This window comes from Xenopus laevis, chromosome 2S (genome assembly GCF_017654675.1).
Source record: "Xenopus laevis strain J_2021 chromosome 2S, Xenopus_laevis_v10.1, whole genome shotgun sequence".
In the NCBI taxonomy this organism is placed as follows: domain Eukaryota; kingdom Metazoa; phylum Chordata; class Amphibia; order Anura; family Pipidae; genus Xenopus; species Xenopus laevis.
The window spans coordinates 166,229,044-166,248,189 of record NC_054374.1 but is presented as its reverse complement, the minus strand read 5'-3'; the positions used below and the strand labels follow the sequence as shown (position 1 = coordinate 166,248,189).

Sequence of the window (19,146 nt, the reverse complement as noted above, 5' to 3'; positions counted from 1 at the left end):
ACCCGCCACTAACCAATCAGATCAAAGTCTTACCAGTCAGATTAGTTAAAGAACAGATCAGCAATGTTCTGCCCCTGACAGTAATCGTACGATATCTATGTCCAACCAAAACTAGTGACAGTCTCCCACTGAAAATCGTACGATCGTCAATACACGCAGAGATATTATCGGCAGCCGACAGAAATTTTCTAACCTGTCCCATCGACCAAACGACCGATCTCCGCCGGATGAAAAATGACGGGACTCTCCACACACGTTCCGAAAATCGTACGAATCCTCAATTCGTATGATCTATGATCTATGGCCAGCTTTAGTCGGTTGAGCCCAACGGTTACTATTAATGGAAATATTAGAATTTCCCATTAGTGATTATTACCATATTCGCCACATTTCTCTGCAAAAATGATGCCCATAGACTAATGGGTGAAATGTGTTACCCATAGACATCAATGCATTTTTGGTGAAGTGAAACGGGTCAGATTCACCATCACTAGTTCCAAACTAATATCATTTCTATACACATTTGATCTGCACTTACTGTAGAGATTTGTGGGGGGGTTTCTCTTAAAGGGGTACTGTCATGAGAAAAAAAATTTTTTTTCAAAAAGAATCAGTTAATAGTGCTGCTCCAGCAGAATTCTGCACTGAAATCCATTTCTCAAAAGAGCAAACAGATTTTTTTTATATTTAATTTTGAAATCTGACATGGGGCTAGACATATTGTCAGTTTCCCAGCTGCCCCCAGTCATGTGACTTGTGCTCTGATAAACTTCAATCACTCTTTACTGCTGTACTGCAAGTTGGAGTGATATCACCCCATCCCTTTCCCCCCCAGCAGCCAAACAAAAGAACAATGGGAAGGTAACCAGATAGCAGCTCCCTAACACAAGATAACAACTGCCTGGTAGATCTAAGAACAACACTCAATAGTAAAATCCAGGTCCCACTGAGACACATTCAGTTACATTGAGAAGGAAAAACAGCAGCCTGCCAGAAAGCATTTCTCTCCTAAAGTGCAGGCACAAGTCACATGACTGGGGGCAGCTGGGAAATTGAAATAATGTCTAGCCCCATGTCAAATTTCAAAATTGAATATAAAAAAATCTGTTTGCTCTTTTGAGAAATGGGTTTCAGTGCAGAATTCTGCTGGAGCAGCACTATTAACTGATTCATTTTGAAATTTTTTTTTTTCCCATGACAGTATCCCTTTAACCAGGAACAACCGATTAACCTTGGAAACATCATGAGCCAAGTAAGTAAGAAAGAATAAAAGACACAGACACAATATCTTCACTTCTGCTCTAAAAACCTTCGCTCATTTAGGACTTGACCTTTTCTCTCTTAAACAGGAACCAAGTGAGGACTCTGGCCATAACATCTGCCAAGTAAGTGTTCAACGTACTGGTAATAGAGATAAAATACAGATTGTGTTCATTTCCTTTATACATTTGACTTTATGTCTCTTAATCAGGAGGTACCAGAGTTAGAAGCAGCAAGTGGCATCAGCTTCAAGTGTCAGGTAAACATAAGTGAGAGAATGGCGTTGAATTAAAATCAGCCTATATTTTATACAAGACTGTAGAGTAGATGATCTTCAACAGAAATAAAACATCTTTTTCTTTCCCTTTCTTGACCAGGAAAATCCAGAAACTCCTGATGATGAGATCTCCCAGGTAAGAAGAAAGGATTTGGGCAGAATACCAATAAACTTGAGAACCAGATTGGGGTGGCAATTAGTTAGGCACCTCCACTGACTACCCTTGTCCAGAGTTCTGTTCTGCAGAGTCCATAGCCGCCACTTTATTGTTGTCTTTTGCACAATGTCTCCATTGAATGCTCACACTTTGATGCAGGAGATCACTTGCAGCAGGAAATAAAATGGCAACTGCAGAACATGCCCTGGTGCATTTCTTATAGAAGGGGATAATGTAAGGCATTAGCAGCGCTCAGAGGGGGAACAAAATGCCAAACTGTAAAGAACGTTCCTGGTGGTCTAGTGGGGGGACGGCAGGGACGCCACGACGAGCAGCCTCTATTAGGCCGCAGGCGCCAGCATCTTAGGGCGCACGCGGTACGTTCTTGGGGGATTTAAAGGCGCAGGCGCACTGACGTAATGACGTCAGCACGCAATGGCGCGAAATTCAAAAACGATTTAAAGCCCATTAGGACTGTGGGACCTTGCCCATGATAGGATTGTGTTTCCTGGTGCTCCTGAGCCTTGTGCTATTTGTTTGCTATATATATATGAACCTGTTTGATTCCTGTTGTGACCCCTGCCTGGCTATTTAGACTATTCTGACTTCTGGATCCTGACCCTTGCCTGATTACCGACTACCTCTTCTGATTAACCCTCTGATTGACTTCCTGGTTTGACCCATGCCTGTCTGATAACGTTTATTCTCTGCCTGCCTCGACCCGGCCTGATCTGACTACCCTTTTGCCTAAGCCTTGTACCATGACCTTCTGTCCAAAGACTTTGCTCTACAGTCATGCCCCTCTGCCTATCCAGAACCCTCATCTTGCACCTCTCGTTTACGTCCAGGTGGCATCCAAGTAAGCCGAGGGCTCCTCCCAAGGCCCAAAGGAGGTCACACTACTGGTGAAGCACGAGCCGAGACCAGGGTCCCTGGTGTTTGTTCTGGTGTTGGGTGCCGACCGTGACATTATCACGGGCCCAAAAGATGGACGAAGAAGGTCGAGCTGCTGCTGCTCCTTCCACCACTGAAGCGCTTCTTACCACACTGTTACAGCGCCTGGAAGAACATGAGCAGAGGCAAGATTACCAGATGGAAGGTTTTCACAACTTGACCTGTCGACTGGATGCTTCTGTCCAGTCTCCAGCTCCAGTAGTCACCCCTCCTGTGGCCGATCCTGTGGGTTCTCCTGCTTTGTTGGGTAATGTATCCAAAACCCATGAACCCAAGATTGTGTTCCCCGACAAATTCAATGGGGACAGGTCCAAATTTTCTGTGTTCCAAGAGGCATGTAAATTATACCTCAACTTTTTCCCCCATTCATTCACTACTGGCGAAGAAAAAGTGAGGTTCGTAATGACCCTATTACAGGGTGATCCCCAAATTTGGGCTCTCAGATTGCCCCTATCTGTTCCTGCCTGTTTTTCCCTTGATTCATTCTTTGAAACCATGGCTGTACTTTATGATGACCCGGATCGTGCATCTTCTGCTGACTCCATGATTTGTAAATTGCGCCAGGGGAAACGGGATGCGGAGGTGTATTGCACCGAGTGGAACGATATGGCGCTTCGCAGCCAGCTCCGTATTGGGCTGTCTGATTCTGTCAAAGATAGCTTGGTATTTTCCAACCTGGATGATCTCATGTCACTTGCCATCCAGGTAGATAGGAGGCAGAGGGAAAGAAGGGGTGAAAGGGGTTCTTCTTTGCATTCTGGGTTTACCAATGTTAAGTATAACTTTTCTAATGTGGTGTCCAATATTAAGTCACCTAACCCTTCCATGGTCCAACCTAAGGAGGAACCCATGCAATTGGGCATATCCCATCTAACCTCTGAGGAAAAAGCCCGCAGGCGTTCCCTTGGTCTTTGCATTGACTGTGGGGAGAAGGGTAATTTTCTGAATTTATGTCCTAAGAGGCCGGGAAACTTCCAAGCCTAAATGGAGAAGGGGAGCTCCATTTGGGTGCAGAAGTTTCCTCTCCCCAGTCAACCTCTAGGATTTTGATACCTGTTAAACTTACATGGCCTACGGGCTCTGTCAAGGTGTCTGCTTTTGTGGATTCAGGGGCGGAGGGGAATTTTCTGGATGCCACCTTTGCGGCAAAATTTGGTAAAACTTACCTTACCTACGGGCTCTGTCAAGGTGTCCATTGTTCTGTAAAGAAGTTGTTTAATGATGAGCATGGTCGGGGGAGTGACTAACTCCAGTGTATTAGCCAGTAAGAAGAGAGGGGAGGTATCCTATATCTTGACATGGGCTAAGGACAAGTGAACACTCAGAGCCTTTTATTGGTTGCCACTCTCCCAAGCAAAAAATGTCAGACTCCGCCCCAGGGAGAGGTTATTTAATGGTTATGGCAAGTATAATACGATCCTATATATTAATGGCATAGAGTAGGGTATCCCGTTGTGTTACAGGAATACAGAACAATGTCAGGGCCCTGCACAATGCGCTGAAGAACCTGCTAGTGTATCGAGACTCTAAGCCGAGGCTTTCCAGCCTGCAGAAGCTGAATATCCCCACAGACAGCAAGGTAGGCTGTCACAGGCTGAGCCTAAACTTGATAATGCAGCTCTAACTGTAACAGGAAGAGATCACCTGACCAGAAATACCGCAGCTCTAACAGGAAGAGATCACCTGACCAGAAATACTGCAGCTCTAACTGTAACAGGAAGAGATCATCTGACCAGAAATACTGCAGCTCTAACTGTAACAGGAAGAGATCACCTGACCAGAAATACTGCAGCTCTAACTGTAACAGGAAGAAATCACCTGACCAGAAATACTGCAGCTCTAACTGTAACAGAAAGAGATCACCTGACCAGAAATACTGCAGCTCTAACTGTAACAGGAAGAGATCACCTGACCAGAAATACTGCAGCTCTAACTGTAACAAACTGTAACTGAAAACAAAAGACACAACTCTGTCTGTTAATTGGCTCATGTGACCTAACAAGTATAGTTTGTTGGTATGTTTGTGAGTACAGTGAATCGTACGATCCCAAATGGCAATTTTCTATATATGATTACCCAATGGCACATACTACTAGAAAAGTATATTATTATGAAAATGGTTTATTTACATGAAGCAGGGTTTTACATATGAGCTGTTTCATGCAATATCTTTTTATTGAGACCTACATTGTTTGGGGGTATAGTTTTCCTTTAATTGAAAAAGAGGCTTTGCGTGGAACAAGGGTATATAGGCCAGATTGGGGAGTGCTGCGAAGGTTAATAATAACGACTACTATTTGTATCAGCTGATATCAAGGGGAATGCTGGGAATGTTACCCCAACTAGAACACACAATTGATAATAAACTCAGCTCAGTATTAATTCAGTATAGAATTAGATATATATATATATATACTATATATATATATGCTTATAGAAATAGTCTGCTGCTGCTGCTGCAGGAAGAGAATCCATTAATGAGAGTATATGTAGACTTCCTGCCATAAAGCAAGACCACGCAACTGTGCTGTGAAATAGGATATAGATATATAAACTGAAAGTAAAGTCACATTCTGCTAATCAAATCAGCAGCCCACAGAGAGGGCCTTGTCCAATGAGCTTCTCCTTTTCTCACAACATACCAGCTGGGGGGAAGGAGGGGTTTGTTTATACAGAGGCCTCATCAGTGGGCTGCTTTGTTTTGATTGTGTTCCGAAGAACCATGAGGTAGAATGCGACTTTACTGCCAGTTACAGCTTTTTTTTCCTGTTTAAAGGGGTTGTTTACCTTTAAGTTAACTGTTAACGCAGAGAGGGATATTCGGAGACAATTTGCAATTGGTCTTTATTTTTTTTTATTTGTGGGTTTTGAGTTATTTAGCTTTTTATTCAGCAGCTCTCCAGTTTGTAACTTCAGCCATCTGGTTGCTAGGGTCCAAATTCCCCTAGCAACCATGTATTTATTTGAAAAAGAGACTGGAATATGAATAGGAGAGGCCTGAATAGAAAGATGAGGAATAAAAAGTAGCAATAACAATACATTTGTAGCCTTACAGAGTATTTGTTTTTTATATGGGGTCAGTGACCCCCCCCATTTGGAAGCTAAAAAGAGTCAGAAGAAAAAGTAAAAAAAAACTACAAAAACAATTGAAAAGCTGCTTAGAAATTGCCATTCTATAACATACTAAAATGTAACTTAAAGGTGAACCACTCCTTTAATGCAAGAAATAAAATAAAACCTAGATATTGTCTATTTATAAAATGTATGTTCAGCATAAGTCCTATTCCTTGACCCATATTGAAAAAGGGGGATATACTGTATCCCCTTCAGTCTTTACCCACACTCCCTATTCCACCAGGCATATAGATGGTTTAGGATATGACTAGAGAGAATTTATCTTTGGTCCCCAGCATTATAGGAGCCCCTTGGTGGAGGTGGGGGGTAGCTAAAAACACAAACGATATATTATAATGCTTATCAATGGACATTCCGAATGCTGCCATATTGTTTTCCTATGGGAGTATAGCTTATTGTGTGCCCAGAACATTCCTTCTCTGTATATTTGTATTTATACATATGGGAAGAGGAGGTGCCATATTGATTCCCTTAGACAGTACAGTATGAGGGTATAGCTTATTGTGTGCCCAGAACATTCCTTCTCTGTATATTTGTATTTATACATATGGGAGGAGGAGGTGCCATATTGATTCCCTTAGACAGTACAGTATGAGGGTATAGCTTATTGTGTGCCCAGAACATTCCTTCTCTGTATATTTGTATTTATACATATGGGAGGAGGGAGGTGCCATATTGATTCCCTTAGACAGTACAGTATGAGGGTATAGCTTATTGTGTGCCCAGAACATTCCTTCTCTGTATATTTGTATTTATACATATGGGAGGAGGTGCCATATTGATTCCCTTAGACAGTACAGTATGAGGGTATAGCTTATTGTGTGCCCAGAACATTCCTTCTCTGTATATTTGTATTTATACATATGGGAGGAGGAGGTGCCATATTGATTCCCTTAGACAGTACAGTATGAGGGTATAGCTTATTGTGTGCCCAGAACATTCCTTCTCTGTATATTTGTATTTATACATATGGGAGGAGGAGGTGCCATATTGATTCCCTTAGACAGTACAGTATGAGGGTATAGCTTATTGTGTGCCCAGAACATTCCTTCTCTGTATATTTGTATTTATACATATGGGAGGAGGAGGTGCCATATTGATTCCTTTAGACAGTACAGTATGAGGGTATAGCTTATTGTGTGCCCAGAACATTCCTTCTCTGTATATTTGTATTTATACATATGGGAGGAGGTGCCATATTGATTCCCTTAGACAGTACAGTATGAGGGTATAGCTTATTGTGTGCCCAGAACATTCCTTCTCTGTATATTTGTATTTATACATATGAAACCGAAGTTGGCATATATAAAATAAAAAATATATAATATATATAATAAAAAAACCACAAATTTCCATCATTTAATTACAAAAAAAATATGCCCATTTATTTCCCAGCAGGCATCACTTGAGGACATAGAGATTATGCTTGGCAAAATGTAGCGTTTAACCCTTCTATGATAACATCATATACTGCAGCCTGTCCCCTTCCCGTGTGCTGAAGAGAGTGACCCCTGCAGGCCTAAGCCGTTAGCAGCCATTATTATATATAAGAGCTTCTATACACAGTGAAATAAAACCTTATAACTGTGTCTCAGTGATGTCAGAGAGAGACAGATATAAAAAGATATTTCCCAGCATGCATCACTGATCTTGATTTCAAGGAAAAGACCAACCAATTAATCATGAGCAATCAATCGTGAGGGGTTGGTCTTGTTATAGAAGTTAAGACCAGTAACCATTTTTTTTTTTTATAAATCGTTTCTACTTAACGAAAAAAAACCCCACAATTTAACTTTAAATTTGCAAAGTCTTTGTAAAGAAATAACTTCCAATTCTCCGCTTGTGCTCCTCTACAGAAAAGGCGATCCAGCGTGCGGCGCTCGATTTCTCCTCCCTGCCTTCTATAGGAGATAGCCAGGAAGGAGAAATCGATCGCTGTGCGATGGATCGTCGCCCTGTCAGCGTTTCTGAAGAGAAGCGCAAGCGGAGAAGCTGTAAGTTATTTCTTAATAAATTTAAAGTGTCTTTTTTTCCATTAAGTAGAAATGAATTAAAAAAAAAAATTATGTTACTGGTCCTTTAATTCCCTAATCACTAATGATGAGCCAAATTTTTTGCCGTGAAAATGACACCCACAGACTCCAACGGGTGAAAAAAAATATTTCACCAATAGACTTCAATGCATTATGGTGAATTTTTGCAAATTTTTGGCAAAACTAAACAGGTCAGGTTTGCCCATCACTACTAATCACAACTCAGACATACAAAGGGGCGGCCCTTTTATCTCCTCATATCTCCAGCTAAAATCCTGCATCAGGTCGGGTACGCACGGAATATCCACAAAGTGGTCGGGTTTCAGCAAAAAGTCAGATTCCTTGGCCGTGTGGACAGTCCGTGGGTAAACCATCTGGGTACCAAACAAAGACGCGGGCTTGATACCACCCACACACTGTCGTGGCTCTTCCAGTTTACATTTTTTTTAGGAAGATTCAGCACTGGAGTGATGTCACTTCCGGGCAAATGTGACGTCACTTCCGGGCAAATGTGACGTCACTTCCGGGCAAATGTGACGTCACTTCCGGGCAAATGAGACGTCACTTCCGGGCAAATGAGACGTCACTTCCGGGCAAATGTGACGTCACTTCCGGGCAAATGTGACCTCACTACCAGGCAAATGTGAGGTCACTTCCAATTTCGAGTCTCCCGGGTCAGAAGGTCAGTTGGCCTATTGCGAGTCAGTTAGTGGAAACAAGCGGGTCAAATTGCAGGTTCAGGTTGCCATAAATGGACCCACGCAGGACTCTACCTGCAGCTGCTCCCCCTTTATAAACACCTACACCATAAACGCATGTATTAAAGGGAGAATTTACCCCTTGCTCAAAACAGAGATATCAGAAGTCACCTATCAGTTGCACCACTTAACGGCCAGACAACATCCCAGTGCTTCTAATATCCCTATATTAAACACTTGGGGGCGCACCAACTCTTACCGACTTCACTTCGAACTACTGTGGGTCTCAAGAGAGGAATTCCATTTGCAAACGAGCAGAACAATCCCAATCAGTGGGATTGATGGCCATGGTGGCACAACTGCTGCACACTTTTGTTCCTAGAGGCCAATAGGCATGAAATATACAATACTTAAAGGGTAAGTAAACCTTTAAACTAAATGAATGTAAAATTGATGAGGGGGCTATTCTAAGCACTTTTGCAATGTACATTGATGGTTTTTTAATTTTTTATTCTAAGATATTAAGGGATACATGTACTGTTAATATGAATGGATTTTGTTACAACAGCGCCACCTGCTGATCAGTTTCCCACCAGTCTGACCAGCAAGTAGTCAAGGAAGTTGTCAGGAGAAAGAAAGAGGCTGATGTTCTTCTGCTTAGGAAAGATGTGAGAAAGGTTTCCAATTCCTAAGCAGAAGAACATCAGAGCAGCCTCAGACTGGGGGTTGTCCTTCAAGAGTTCCTCTCCTGAGAACCATCAAGATCAGAACACTGCAATACATTAAGCTCCATAGCTGCTACTTTATAAAATGAGATGCTTTCCTCTTCTTAGTGTTGTCTGGAGGGGTCACAGGAATACAGGGTCCGTTTCTCTGGACTCTGTATGTATAAATACTGCATAGTAACATAGAAGAGCCCTTGCTTAAGTATCACTAAGCTATAGCGATGCCCACACTAGCGGTGAGAGAGAGGCAGTTACTTTACAGGACAAGGAATCAGAGATACAGAATTTGGGAACAGGACACTGATATTCACCCAATGAAATGGATGGACAACGTTCTTCTAAAGCCTAAAAGTTGCGGCCATCGTCCATCTTGGCTGGTTATGGTCCTGCTGATGATTATCTGAACTGGTCATGATTCTGCTGCCATCATCCATCTACCAGGTCAGGATTCTGCTACCAAAATCCATTTGGATTCTTCTTCTGCCGTCATCCACCTTTAAGGAACAGTTCAGTGTAAAAATAAATCTGGGTAAATAAATATGATGGAATTGTAAAACAAAAAATGTATCGGTTAGTTAGGCAAAAATGTAATGTATAAAGGCTGGAGTGAGTGGATGTGTAACATAATAGCCAGAACACTACTTCCTGCTTTTCAGCTCTCTAACTCTGAGTTAGTCAGTGACTGTAAGGGGGGCCACATGGGACATAACTGTTCAGTGAGTTTGTAATTGATTCTCAGCATTCAGCTCAGATTCAAAAGCAACAGTTATGTCCCATGTGACCCCCCCTCAAGTCACTAATTGGTTACTGCCTGGTAACCTATCAGTGGAAAGCAAGGAAGTAGTGTTCTGGCTATTATGTTATACATTCAGTCACTCCAGCCTTTATATATTACATTTTTGACTAACTAACTATATTAGATACATTTTTTATTTTGCACAGCCAATTTACCAGTTTTTATACTGAACAATTCCTTTAATCCACTGTGGTTCTACACCAAATCCCCTCTTACCCGTTTATAGATTATTCATGAAAAAAATATGGGGAAACAAAAATAATTTCTATAAATCACTTTTTTCTTTTAAAATACAAGTAAACCTTTAAAATAAGTGAATGTAAAATTGATGAGGTGGCTATTCTAAGCACTTTTGCAATGTACATTCATTATTTATTTTGTTTTTATTCCAAGATATTAAGGGATACATGTGCTGTTAATATGAATGAATTTTGTTACAACAGCGCCACCTGCTGGTCAGTTTCCCACCAGTCTGACCAGCAAGTAGTCAAGGAAATTGTCAGGAGAAAGAAAGAGGCTGATGTTCTTCTGCTTAGGAATAAAATTAGAAACCTTTCTCACATCTTTCCTAAGCAGAAGAACATCAGCCTCTTTCTTTCTCCTGACAACTTCCTTGACTACTTGCTGGTCAGACTGGTGGGAAACTGACCAGCAGGTGGCGCTGTTGGAACAAAATTCATTAATATCCCTTAATATCTTGGAATTAAAGACAAATAAATAATGAATGTACATTGCAAAAGTTCTTAGAATAGTCCCCTCATCAGTTTTACATTCACTTATTTTAAAGGTATACTTATCCTTTAAAGATTGGATCCTACTAGAAAATGCAAAAATAATGAAGTGCTAATTTGCGGCGGCCGTGCTTTTGGAACGTAAGGGGTATTCGTCCCGGCTCCCCTTGCGTCGGTTTACCACCCGTGTTTCTTTGTGGCTGGTCAGTTGGAGTTTAAGCGCCAGCGTTTTGTCCTCCTCCTCCTGGGTCAGTCTCTGTTCTGGGTCTTTCCCCCGCAGGTCCAACCCCTGAACACATCTGTCCCCACGTGTGACCTTGAACCTCTTAACAGAGCCATTCTGTTCCAAGTGCTTGCTTTTACATCTCTTCTTCTGGCCTCTACGTTGGGGAAGCTGGGGGCTGATGTTCTCGGCAGCTCCATTTTGCATATTCACTGGTTGGGCGCTGGTTCTGTGAGGGTGTTTCATTGCTGATTTAAGTGATGTTCCCTGAAGACACTTGGAATGAGGCAGAGTCTTTCCTTTCACGGATTTGGAGCCTGTATGCGAATTGGAATTGAGGTCAGTAAAGTCTGTAGCCCCACTTGGCCCAGTGCCCACAAGGTGCTCGCTTGGCAAAACTAGATTCTTTCCTTCATTACTCATTGCCAGATGAACACTTTTGCTAGAAGAGGGTACAAGTTCCAGATCCCCCAGTAAAGTGTTGCGTTTGCCACTGCGACTGTTCTTGCAAGGGGACAGTTCCCTGCTGGACGGCACGTGGTTGATTTGGGAGGAAGAATCTTCATCAGGTTCAGCAGAAGAGGTCAGCGTCCCTTTGGAGAGGGTCCTTTTCATCTGCCGGTCATGACAGACTTGCTCCCACTTTTTCAGGATCATGGGGCTGGCCTCGTAGGTTGTGGGCTTCTGGAGGCTTTTCCTTAGGTTTCTGGGTGTCGACTTGATGATGACGGGGCTTAGGATTCTGCCGTTGGCCAGTCTCTTGGGAGGGGTGCAAGGAGAGCACACGATTGGCTTGAAGTGATTGAGCTCCTCGGAAATGCTGTCGTTGCTCTCGGGGCTGATGGATCGATCGGACTTATGCAGCGGCACAAAGGAGGTCAGAGGGTTTAGGGACAGTCGTTTTTCCGCTGTCAGAACAGGGGCCGAGAATGATCGGCTGTTCTCTGTAGACAACAGGACTCCAACAACGGCTGAATGAAGGCACCCTCCAAAGCACACCTGCAAAATGAATGTATTAGCAAAGGTATATTCTTGTATTAAAGGAGAACTATCGTGAAAATGAAAATTTAATATAAGCTTCATCATACTGAAATAAGAAATGTTCTAAATATAATCAATTAAATATTCTGTACTATTTCTGAAATAATCAAGTTTATCTTCACTATTCCTCTATCAGCATCTGTTTCTCTTCATTTTCTCTCTTCATGCAGAAAGACTTGGCTGAATCCGAATCCTGCTGAAAAAGGCCGAATCCCGAACCGAATAATGGATTCAGTGCATCCCTAGTAGGAACAGCCCTAGTTTCTTGTGTAGAGAGATACCATACAACAATTGGTATTACTACTCACAATGCAGCAGGAACAGCCTCCTACATTGAGACAATGAGGACCACATCAATGTGTATTCAAACCTGACTAATAGACAATGTGTAATGTGCTTTTAATGAATAGGTTATGTTCCTGAAAGGGGAAGAGCTATTAAATATTTCACTGGGTCCCTCTAACTTCTAGTTATACTGCGGATTTCAATATTAGATTCCTATTAAAACAGATACCATGGTTTACATGCCCCTGCTATCTCAGTACAAACATGTATATACCCCAAATCTGTACTCTAAATGCTTCTCATTTTATTTATGGGGTTCATTAATATGTCTAAAGTACTCCAGCTTATGACATTCACACACCCACCCAAGCCAACAAAAAACTGCCAGGCACCGGAGAGCTGATTTTGGGAAAATATCATTCAAAGTAAAACCAGCCTGGGGCATTGGATCATTACAGGCGCTAAATAAAATATTTGTTATCAGTGTTACATTATGGGGCAGATTTATCTGTCAAAACTGTCAAATTCGATTTTTGAGATTTACCATGCTCTGTCCCTTTAAGAACTCGAATTCGACTATTCGCCACCTAAAACCTTCCAAATTGCTGTTTAAGTCAATGGGAGACGTCCAGAGAATTTGGAGTTGTTTGCAGCCTTCCTGAGATTCGAGTTTTTTTCCCCCAGAGAAAAAACAAACTTGAACCAAGTTTTTTAAATTCGAATCGAATTTGATTCGAGTTTTTGGGTCGATTTAATTCATCCGAGTTTGAAAAATTTGATTTTTTTTTTTTCAAACAAATTTCAATTGGTAAAATTTAAGATTAACGGGAGTTTTTAGAAACACGAGAATTCGAAATTCGACCTTAGATGAATGTGCCTCTATATTATTAGAGCACCTATAAGGGGAACCCGTTGTTTGTTACCTTGGATTTTGGAGGACGTACCCTCCTCCTGCCCAGCGGGTAACTCTCATTCACTGTATCAGTGCAACTCTGGCTCCTCTCCACCTTACTGTGCCGGCCCCTAACAAAGAAAGAGAGTCACATTAGAGATAACGTAATAAACACCTGCTCACGACAGTAGCCACCACCACATCATGGAACGCTAGAAACAAAAACTACAGTCAATTTAACAAACTTTGCCTAATGGAGCGTCCGATCTTACCAGGCCAACGAGGTCAGGGAGTTGGCGCTGCTCTTGGAAACAAAGGCTGATCGGTGAGGGATCCGGTCTGGGACTGGTTCTTCATTCTCAGAGTCAGAGAGGCGCTGGGGAAGATTACAAACCAGGCTTTAAACAGAGAACAACAAATATACAGACAGCACCTTGGAAACCAAATAAACTGCAGGGCAAAGAGTGACTTACAGGAGAACTAAACCCTAAAAATTAATATGGTTTAAAATGTCACATTTTATATAGTGACCTTACTAAGCTTAGGGCTCGTCACTAATTATCCATCAGAAAATGAGCTTCCCTGGCTGTAATATAAGCTGATGCTACAGGTTTGCTGATTATTCAATTCTGATGCTAATTGCACTGGTTTCTGTGCTGCCATGTAGTAATTATGTGTATTAATTACTAATCAGCCTTATATTGTGACATTTCTTTTCTATGTGTACTGTATATTGTGAGTGGCTCCCTAAGCTCAGTAAGTGACAGCAGCACAGAGCATGTGAATCAGTGAATCAGCAGAAAAGAAGATGGGGAGCTACTGGGGCATCTTTGGAGACACAGATCTTTACTGCTAAAGGGCTGTGGTTGCCTTGGGCTGGTACAGAAGCCTAAAACATCATGTACAACATTTCTACCTACTTCTTTAGTTAGGCTTTAGTTCTCCTTTAAGAGGTTCCCTAAAGCAGAGAAAGGAAGGAAGAGATATTCAGCCGTTTAATAATCCCACTTGTAACTAATATATTACTGCTCTGCCCATTTGACGGGTGGGGATGTTTGTACCTCAATACACAACAAATGCCCAATTTGTTACCAGTGATGGGATTATAAATGGGACTGGCCTTGCTTCATACATATAGAATATTGACAGACATACATATTTACATAAATAAAGATCATACATATACATACAAATATATAATGCATATAGACTATTAACAGAGATGGGTTTAAAGTCGGGATGTACCGAATCCACTATTTTGGATTCGGCCAAACCTGTGAATCCTTCGCAAAAAAACCCCCCGAATTCTAATTGGCATATGTAAATTATGGATGGGAAGGGAAAAACATATTTTACTTCCTTGTTTTGTGACAAAAAGTCACACCATTTCCCTCCCTGACCTTAATTTGCATATGCAAATTAGGATTCGGTTTGGCTGGGCAGAAGGATTCAGTGGAATCCGAATCCTGCTGAAAAAGGCCGAATCCCAAACCGAATCCTGGATTCGGTGCATCCCAAATTTTAAGATTAAGGGTGGCAGGATGGACTTAATAAACAAGGATATTCAAACAAGTCTCCAGACACTACCAGCTCTCAATTTCACATGTCAATTAGCAAGAAAGAGAGGGTTGAATCAGAGAGAACCCACTACAACACATTGGACAATTGTGCTGCTCGGGGGCTGGGTAGCCTGATATTGTGCTGCTCGGGGGCTGGGTAGCCTGACATTGTGCTGCTCGGGGGCTGGGTAGCCTGACATTGTGCTGCTCGGGGGCTGGGTAGCCTGACATTGTGCTGCTCGGGGGCTGGGTAGCCTGACATTGTGCTGCTCGGGGGCTGGGTAGCCTGATGTTGTGCTGCTCGGGGGCTGGGTAGCCTGCCATTGTGCCGCTCGGGGGCTGGGTAGCCTGATATTGCGCCGCTCGGGGGCTGGGTAGCCTGATGTTGTGCTGCTCGGGGGCTGGGTAGCCTGATGTTGTGCTGCCGTTGGGTTTGAAAACAGGAGACCTAGAACTTGTTCTCACCTGACTCAGTTTAAGTGCTAAACCTTCTGCCTCCTCCTGGTGCAGCCTCTGGTTTCGGTCCTCTGAATCTTTTTCCTCTTTTTCTTTGTCATTGTTTATCTTTAAAAGAAGGACAACAGGATTTAAATACAGCAATTACAACAGTTCCAATCAGGCCATCAGCAGAAGACTTTGTTTGTTTGTATATATCAGGGAAAATGCTGAGAAATCATACCCTGTGCCTCAGACATTTTTCTGCAGCAAAGAGAGAAATTCATTTAAGTGTAGATTATAATGAATAATGAACCCCCTATTGCAATTTATTAAGATATTAAAATCCACCTTGAAGTTACGCGACTAGTGCTAATATTTCCTAAGTGATTAGAAATGACAGTTATACACGGCAGTTCCATGGAACCAACTCCCATCTCTTCTCATTCTTTCAGCTTCTCCATATACTGCTTCTCTGGTAATTCATCTTATATCTCTACTTGTTATTGTTAACCCATATAACGTTTGTCTGTCAGGCCTACTCGGCTTTAGTTCTTTTGATAAATATCTCAAGCACACGTCTGTGTCCCACTCCTCCGTGAACAAGAGATATTTTTATAGCCCCAAACCTGTTTCTGGTAAAACTCTGCCCTTTTTTAGCTGGTTAATTGATTAATTAGTCAATTAGGCTCTGGTTTTCCCAATCAGCTTCATATAAATTCAGGCCCAGCATAGGGGATGGTACTAGTGTCTGACAGTCACTCCTGCAGATCATGGACTATAGACAGGAGCACTGCTTGATGTTGGTTGGACTAAGAGCATATTCAGTGTATATTGCAGAAGCCCTGGCGGCACCAATATACAACAAGAGGCAAACGGGTGAGGGTATTGGGCAGAAGAAACACTGGCAGAGCAGGCTGAGTCCCACACTGACAGGGCAGGGTGCTGGGGTGAGTAGTAAATGTTGGGCGTATAAACGTTGTACGTGTAAATGTTGTGCCTATAAATTTGGACGTGTAAATGTTGTTTGCCTTGCGGAACCCTAAGGGGAGAACAGATGAGCTATTGATGTAGTTGAGCCCAGAGAAGCAGCATTAGTGGGGGGGGGGGGGGTATATGTACATGTGAGACTGGCTAGTCAGGGGCTGGTGTGGCTACAAGATGAGGATGTGCAGTGGAATGTGAGGGGCTGTTGTATAAAAGAAAGGGATTATGGGACATCACAGATCAGATTTATCAGATGAACACAAAGTGAAAGTGCGAAACTGAGACTGGAGAGAAGTGTAACCAGGAACATTAATATCAGATATAATACACAAAAGCCATGAATATCTTGTAAATTATATCCTTATAAACGGTCAGTTCTGATGTCATCAGTTATAAACGGTGAGTTCTGATGTCATTTCTGTCACGACTCACTAAAACTTGTGTATTATAATAAATAAAGTACCCCCAGTTGTAAAATATGAGGATATTAGAAGTTACCTCGGAGTTCCATGACCTGTATAAAAACACTCGGCCTTCGGCCTCGTACTTTTATATGGTCATGAAACTCCTCGGTAACTTATAATATCCTTATATTTTACAATAGGGGGAACTTTATTCACTATATAGTGTACCCCCATATCTGTCACCCCCATACACTCCTCAGCCTGTCACTGCCCCCATATAAACACTCACACCCTCAGCCTGTCACTGCCCCCCATATAAACACTCACACCCTCAGCCTGTCACTGCCCACTGTAAGCCCGGGGCACGCGCAGTATAAGCCCAGGACAATCAGTACAAGGCCAGTGTGTAAGACCAATATAAGTCAAATGTAAGGAGAGTGAAAGGTCAGTGTAAGGAGAGGGCAAGGCCAGGGAGCTGCTAGTGGCCCCAGAGAAACAAACAAGTCCAATGAGAAGCCCCTGGTGAATGAGCAGCGCCAGAGAAACACAGTCCCTGTCACTACATAAAGTCCTGAGTAAATGAGCGGCCAATACTCACACATACACATATATACATATATAATACACACACGGTGTCCCCCGGCCACACTCCCGCACCTGAGCCGCTCTGCCAGTCACTCTCCGGGCCCGAGACATCACCTCAAGGAGGGGCAGAGCCCAGGGAAACCCCGATGTGTTTGCGCCACAGTCCGAGCGGGAATCACATCCCCGGACGCTGGGGGGCGTGTCCTAAAACGGATATCCTCCTCCGTGAACTCGGAGAGACTGGAAGGGAATATGTCAGGGGGGTAAACCGCTACTTGGACTCGTCCTGTCACTTATACAGCCTCTCATTGGCTCATACATTGTATCCTCCCCCTACTACTCACTGTGTGACATCCCGCGTCTGTCCCTCACTCGTGGGACTCTGTAACCCCTCCCCCCGCAGCACAAGCACCGCCCACGTTCTGACTTACTGACACCAGGAGTCTCCAAACAACACGCCCAGTGACCGGACTCCTCCCCCAATCAACTGGTTCTGTAAACTGAAACTGCTTCTATGAGTGAGTCCAGAATCCAATGTGAATCTCAAGTGTAACTATTAATCACAGCGACCCCTAGTGACCACACATTCAGCTCCAGCAGATCCTCTGCTATAAGAACCGATCCCTCCATAAAGTCACCTTTGTTTTCTCATACCTCCCAACATTTTGGAAGTAAAAAGAGGGACCAAAAAATGTTTTCCGCACGTAGCGCAGCAATTTTTTGACCACACCCCTTTCTGTGGCCACCCCCCCTAATTACCATGTTTGTTTTACATAATTTGGCAGGTTATGAAAGTTTGAAAATATTTCTCCTTCTCTAAACTGTGTTTTTGTGTCTCAAAATTGTTACAAAGTATCTTATTTGCACCTGTTAGCTGTTCTGGGCTCTCTGCTAAAAGCCAATTAAGTGAGAAACTTTGTTTCTTTTTCTGGCTGTTCAGTGCAGAGAAAAGAGGGACTTTCCAGTACAAATGAGGGACTGCGGGTTGAGCTGACAAAAGAGGGACTGTCCCTCTGAGAAAGGGACAGTTGGGAGGTATGATTTTCTTGTAATTTATATTCTCTCTAATACCTCAGATTATTGTTTATTAAATAAATGAAAATAAACCACCGAGACAAACTAAGTATTTGTTAAGAAATAACTTACAGAAACTCCACTTCCGCTTCTCTTCAGAGAAGGCGACTATTGATGGCGCAGCTCTCGACTTCTCCTCCCTGACTAGTGACTGACAGCGAGTGAAGGAGCGGGGAAGAGGAACAAGGGACACCAGTAGCACCAGTATCACCAGCAGCAGCGCAGGAGGAGGAGGTAGTGGCACCGGTTTGGCCTCGGCTCCCCCCACAGGCTGCACGTTCCCCCGGGGATGTTATTGGTCCTTTAATTCCTCAGTATCTGTTACAGCGCCTGGGACTCTCCATAGGATAATGCGGCTCGGAAAGCTCCCACTGGCCAAGGCATGAGCTGGTTCCTCTGGAGAGATGTCTAGTGGCGGCTCTGGCTCAGCCCAGTCCTCTCTGGAGCAGGATTCCCTACCAAGAGAGGGGAATGAGTGATTCATTGGTGGGGAGGAAAGGAGATCTCACCATCAGCATAGGAAGGGGTTCTTTACTGTAAGGACAGTCAAGTTATGGGATTCCCTACCAAGAGAGGGGGAATGAGTGATTCATTGGTGGGGAGGAAAGGAGATCTCACCATCAGCATAGGAAGGGGTTCTTTACTGTAAGGACAGTCAGGTTATGGGATTCCCTACCAAGAGAGGGGAATGAGTGATTCATTGGTGGGGAGGAAAGGAGATCTCACCATCAGCATAGGAAGGGGTTCTTTACTGTAAGGACAGTCAGGTTATGGGATTCCCTACCAAGAGAGGGGGAATGAGTGATTCATTGGTGGGGAGGAAAGGAGATCTCACCATCAGCATAGGAAGGGGTTCTTTACTGTAAGGGCAGTCAGGTTATGGGATTCCCTACCA

General features: G+C 43.1%; 1 protein-coding gene across 2 annotated transcripts; it reads right to left on the bottom strand.

The window, feature by feature from the left end:
- Window positions 1–10,771: 10,771 nt before the first annotated feature.
- rnf169.S (ring finger protein 169 S homeolog) lies at window positions 10,772–17,496 on the bottom strand. Of its 2 annotated transcripts, none has more exons than XM_018250443.2 (5): window positions 17,191–17,496; window positions 15,232–15,330; window positions 13,480–13,583; window positions 13,239–13,338; window positions 10,772–11,988 (listed from the first exon to the last, which is right to left on the bottom strand). In XM_018250443.2, the coding sequence occupies exons 1-5, from the start codon at window positions 17,206–17,208 to the stop codon at window positions 10,879–10,881; spliced, it is 1,431 nt and encodes a 476-aa protein (XP_018105932.1). In that variant the 5' UTR covers window positions 17,209–17,496; the 3' UTR covers window positions 10,772–10,878. The 2 variants fall into 2 exon arrangements, with proteins under 2 accessions (XP_018105932.1, XP_018105931.1); XM_018250442.2 differs by having other exon boundaries at window positions 17,250–17,492.
- Window positions 17,497–19,146: the final 1,650 nt, after the last annotated feature.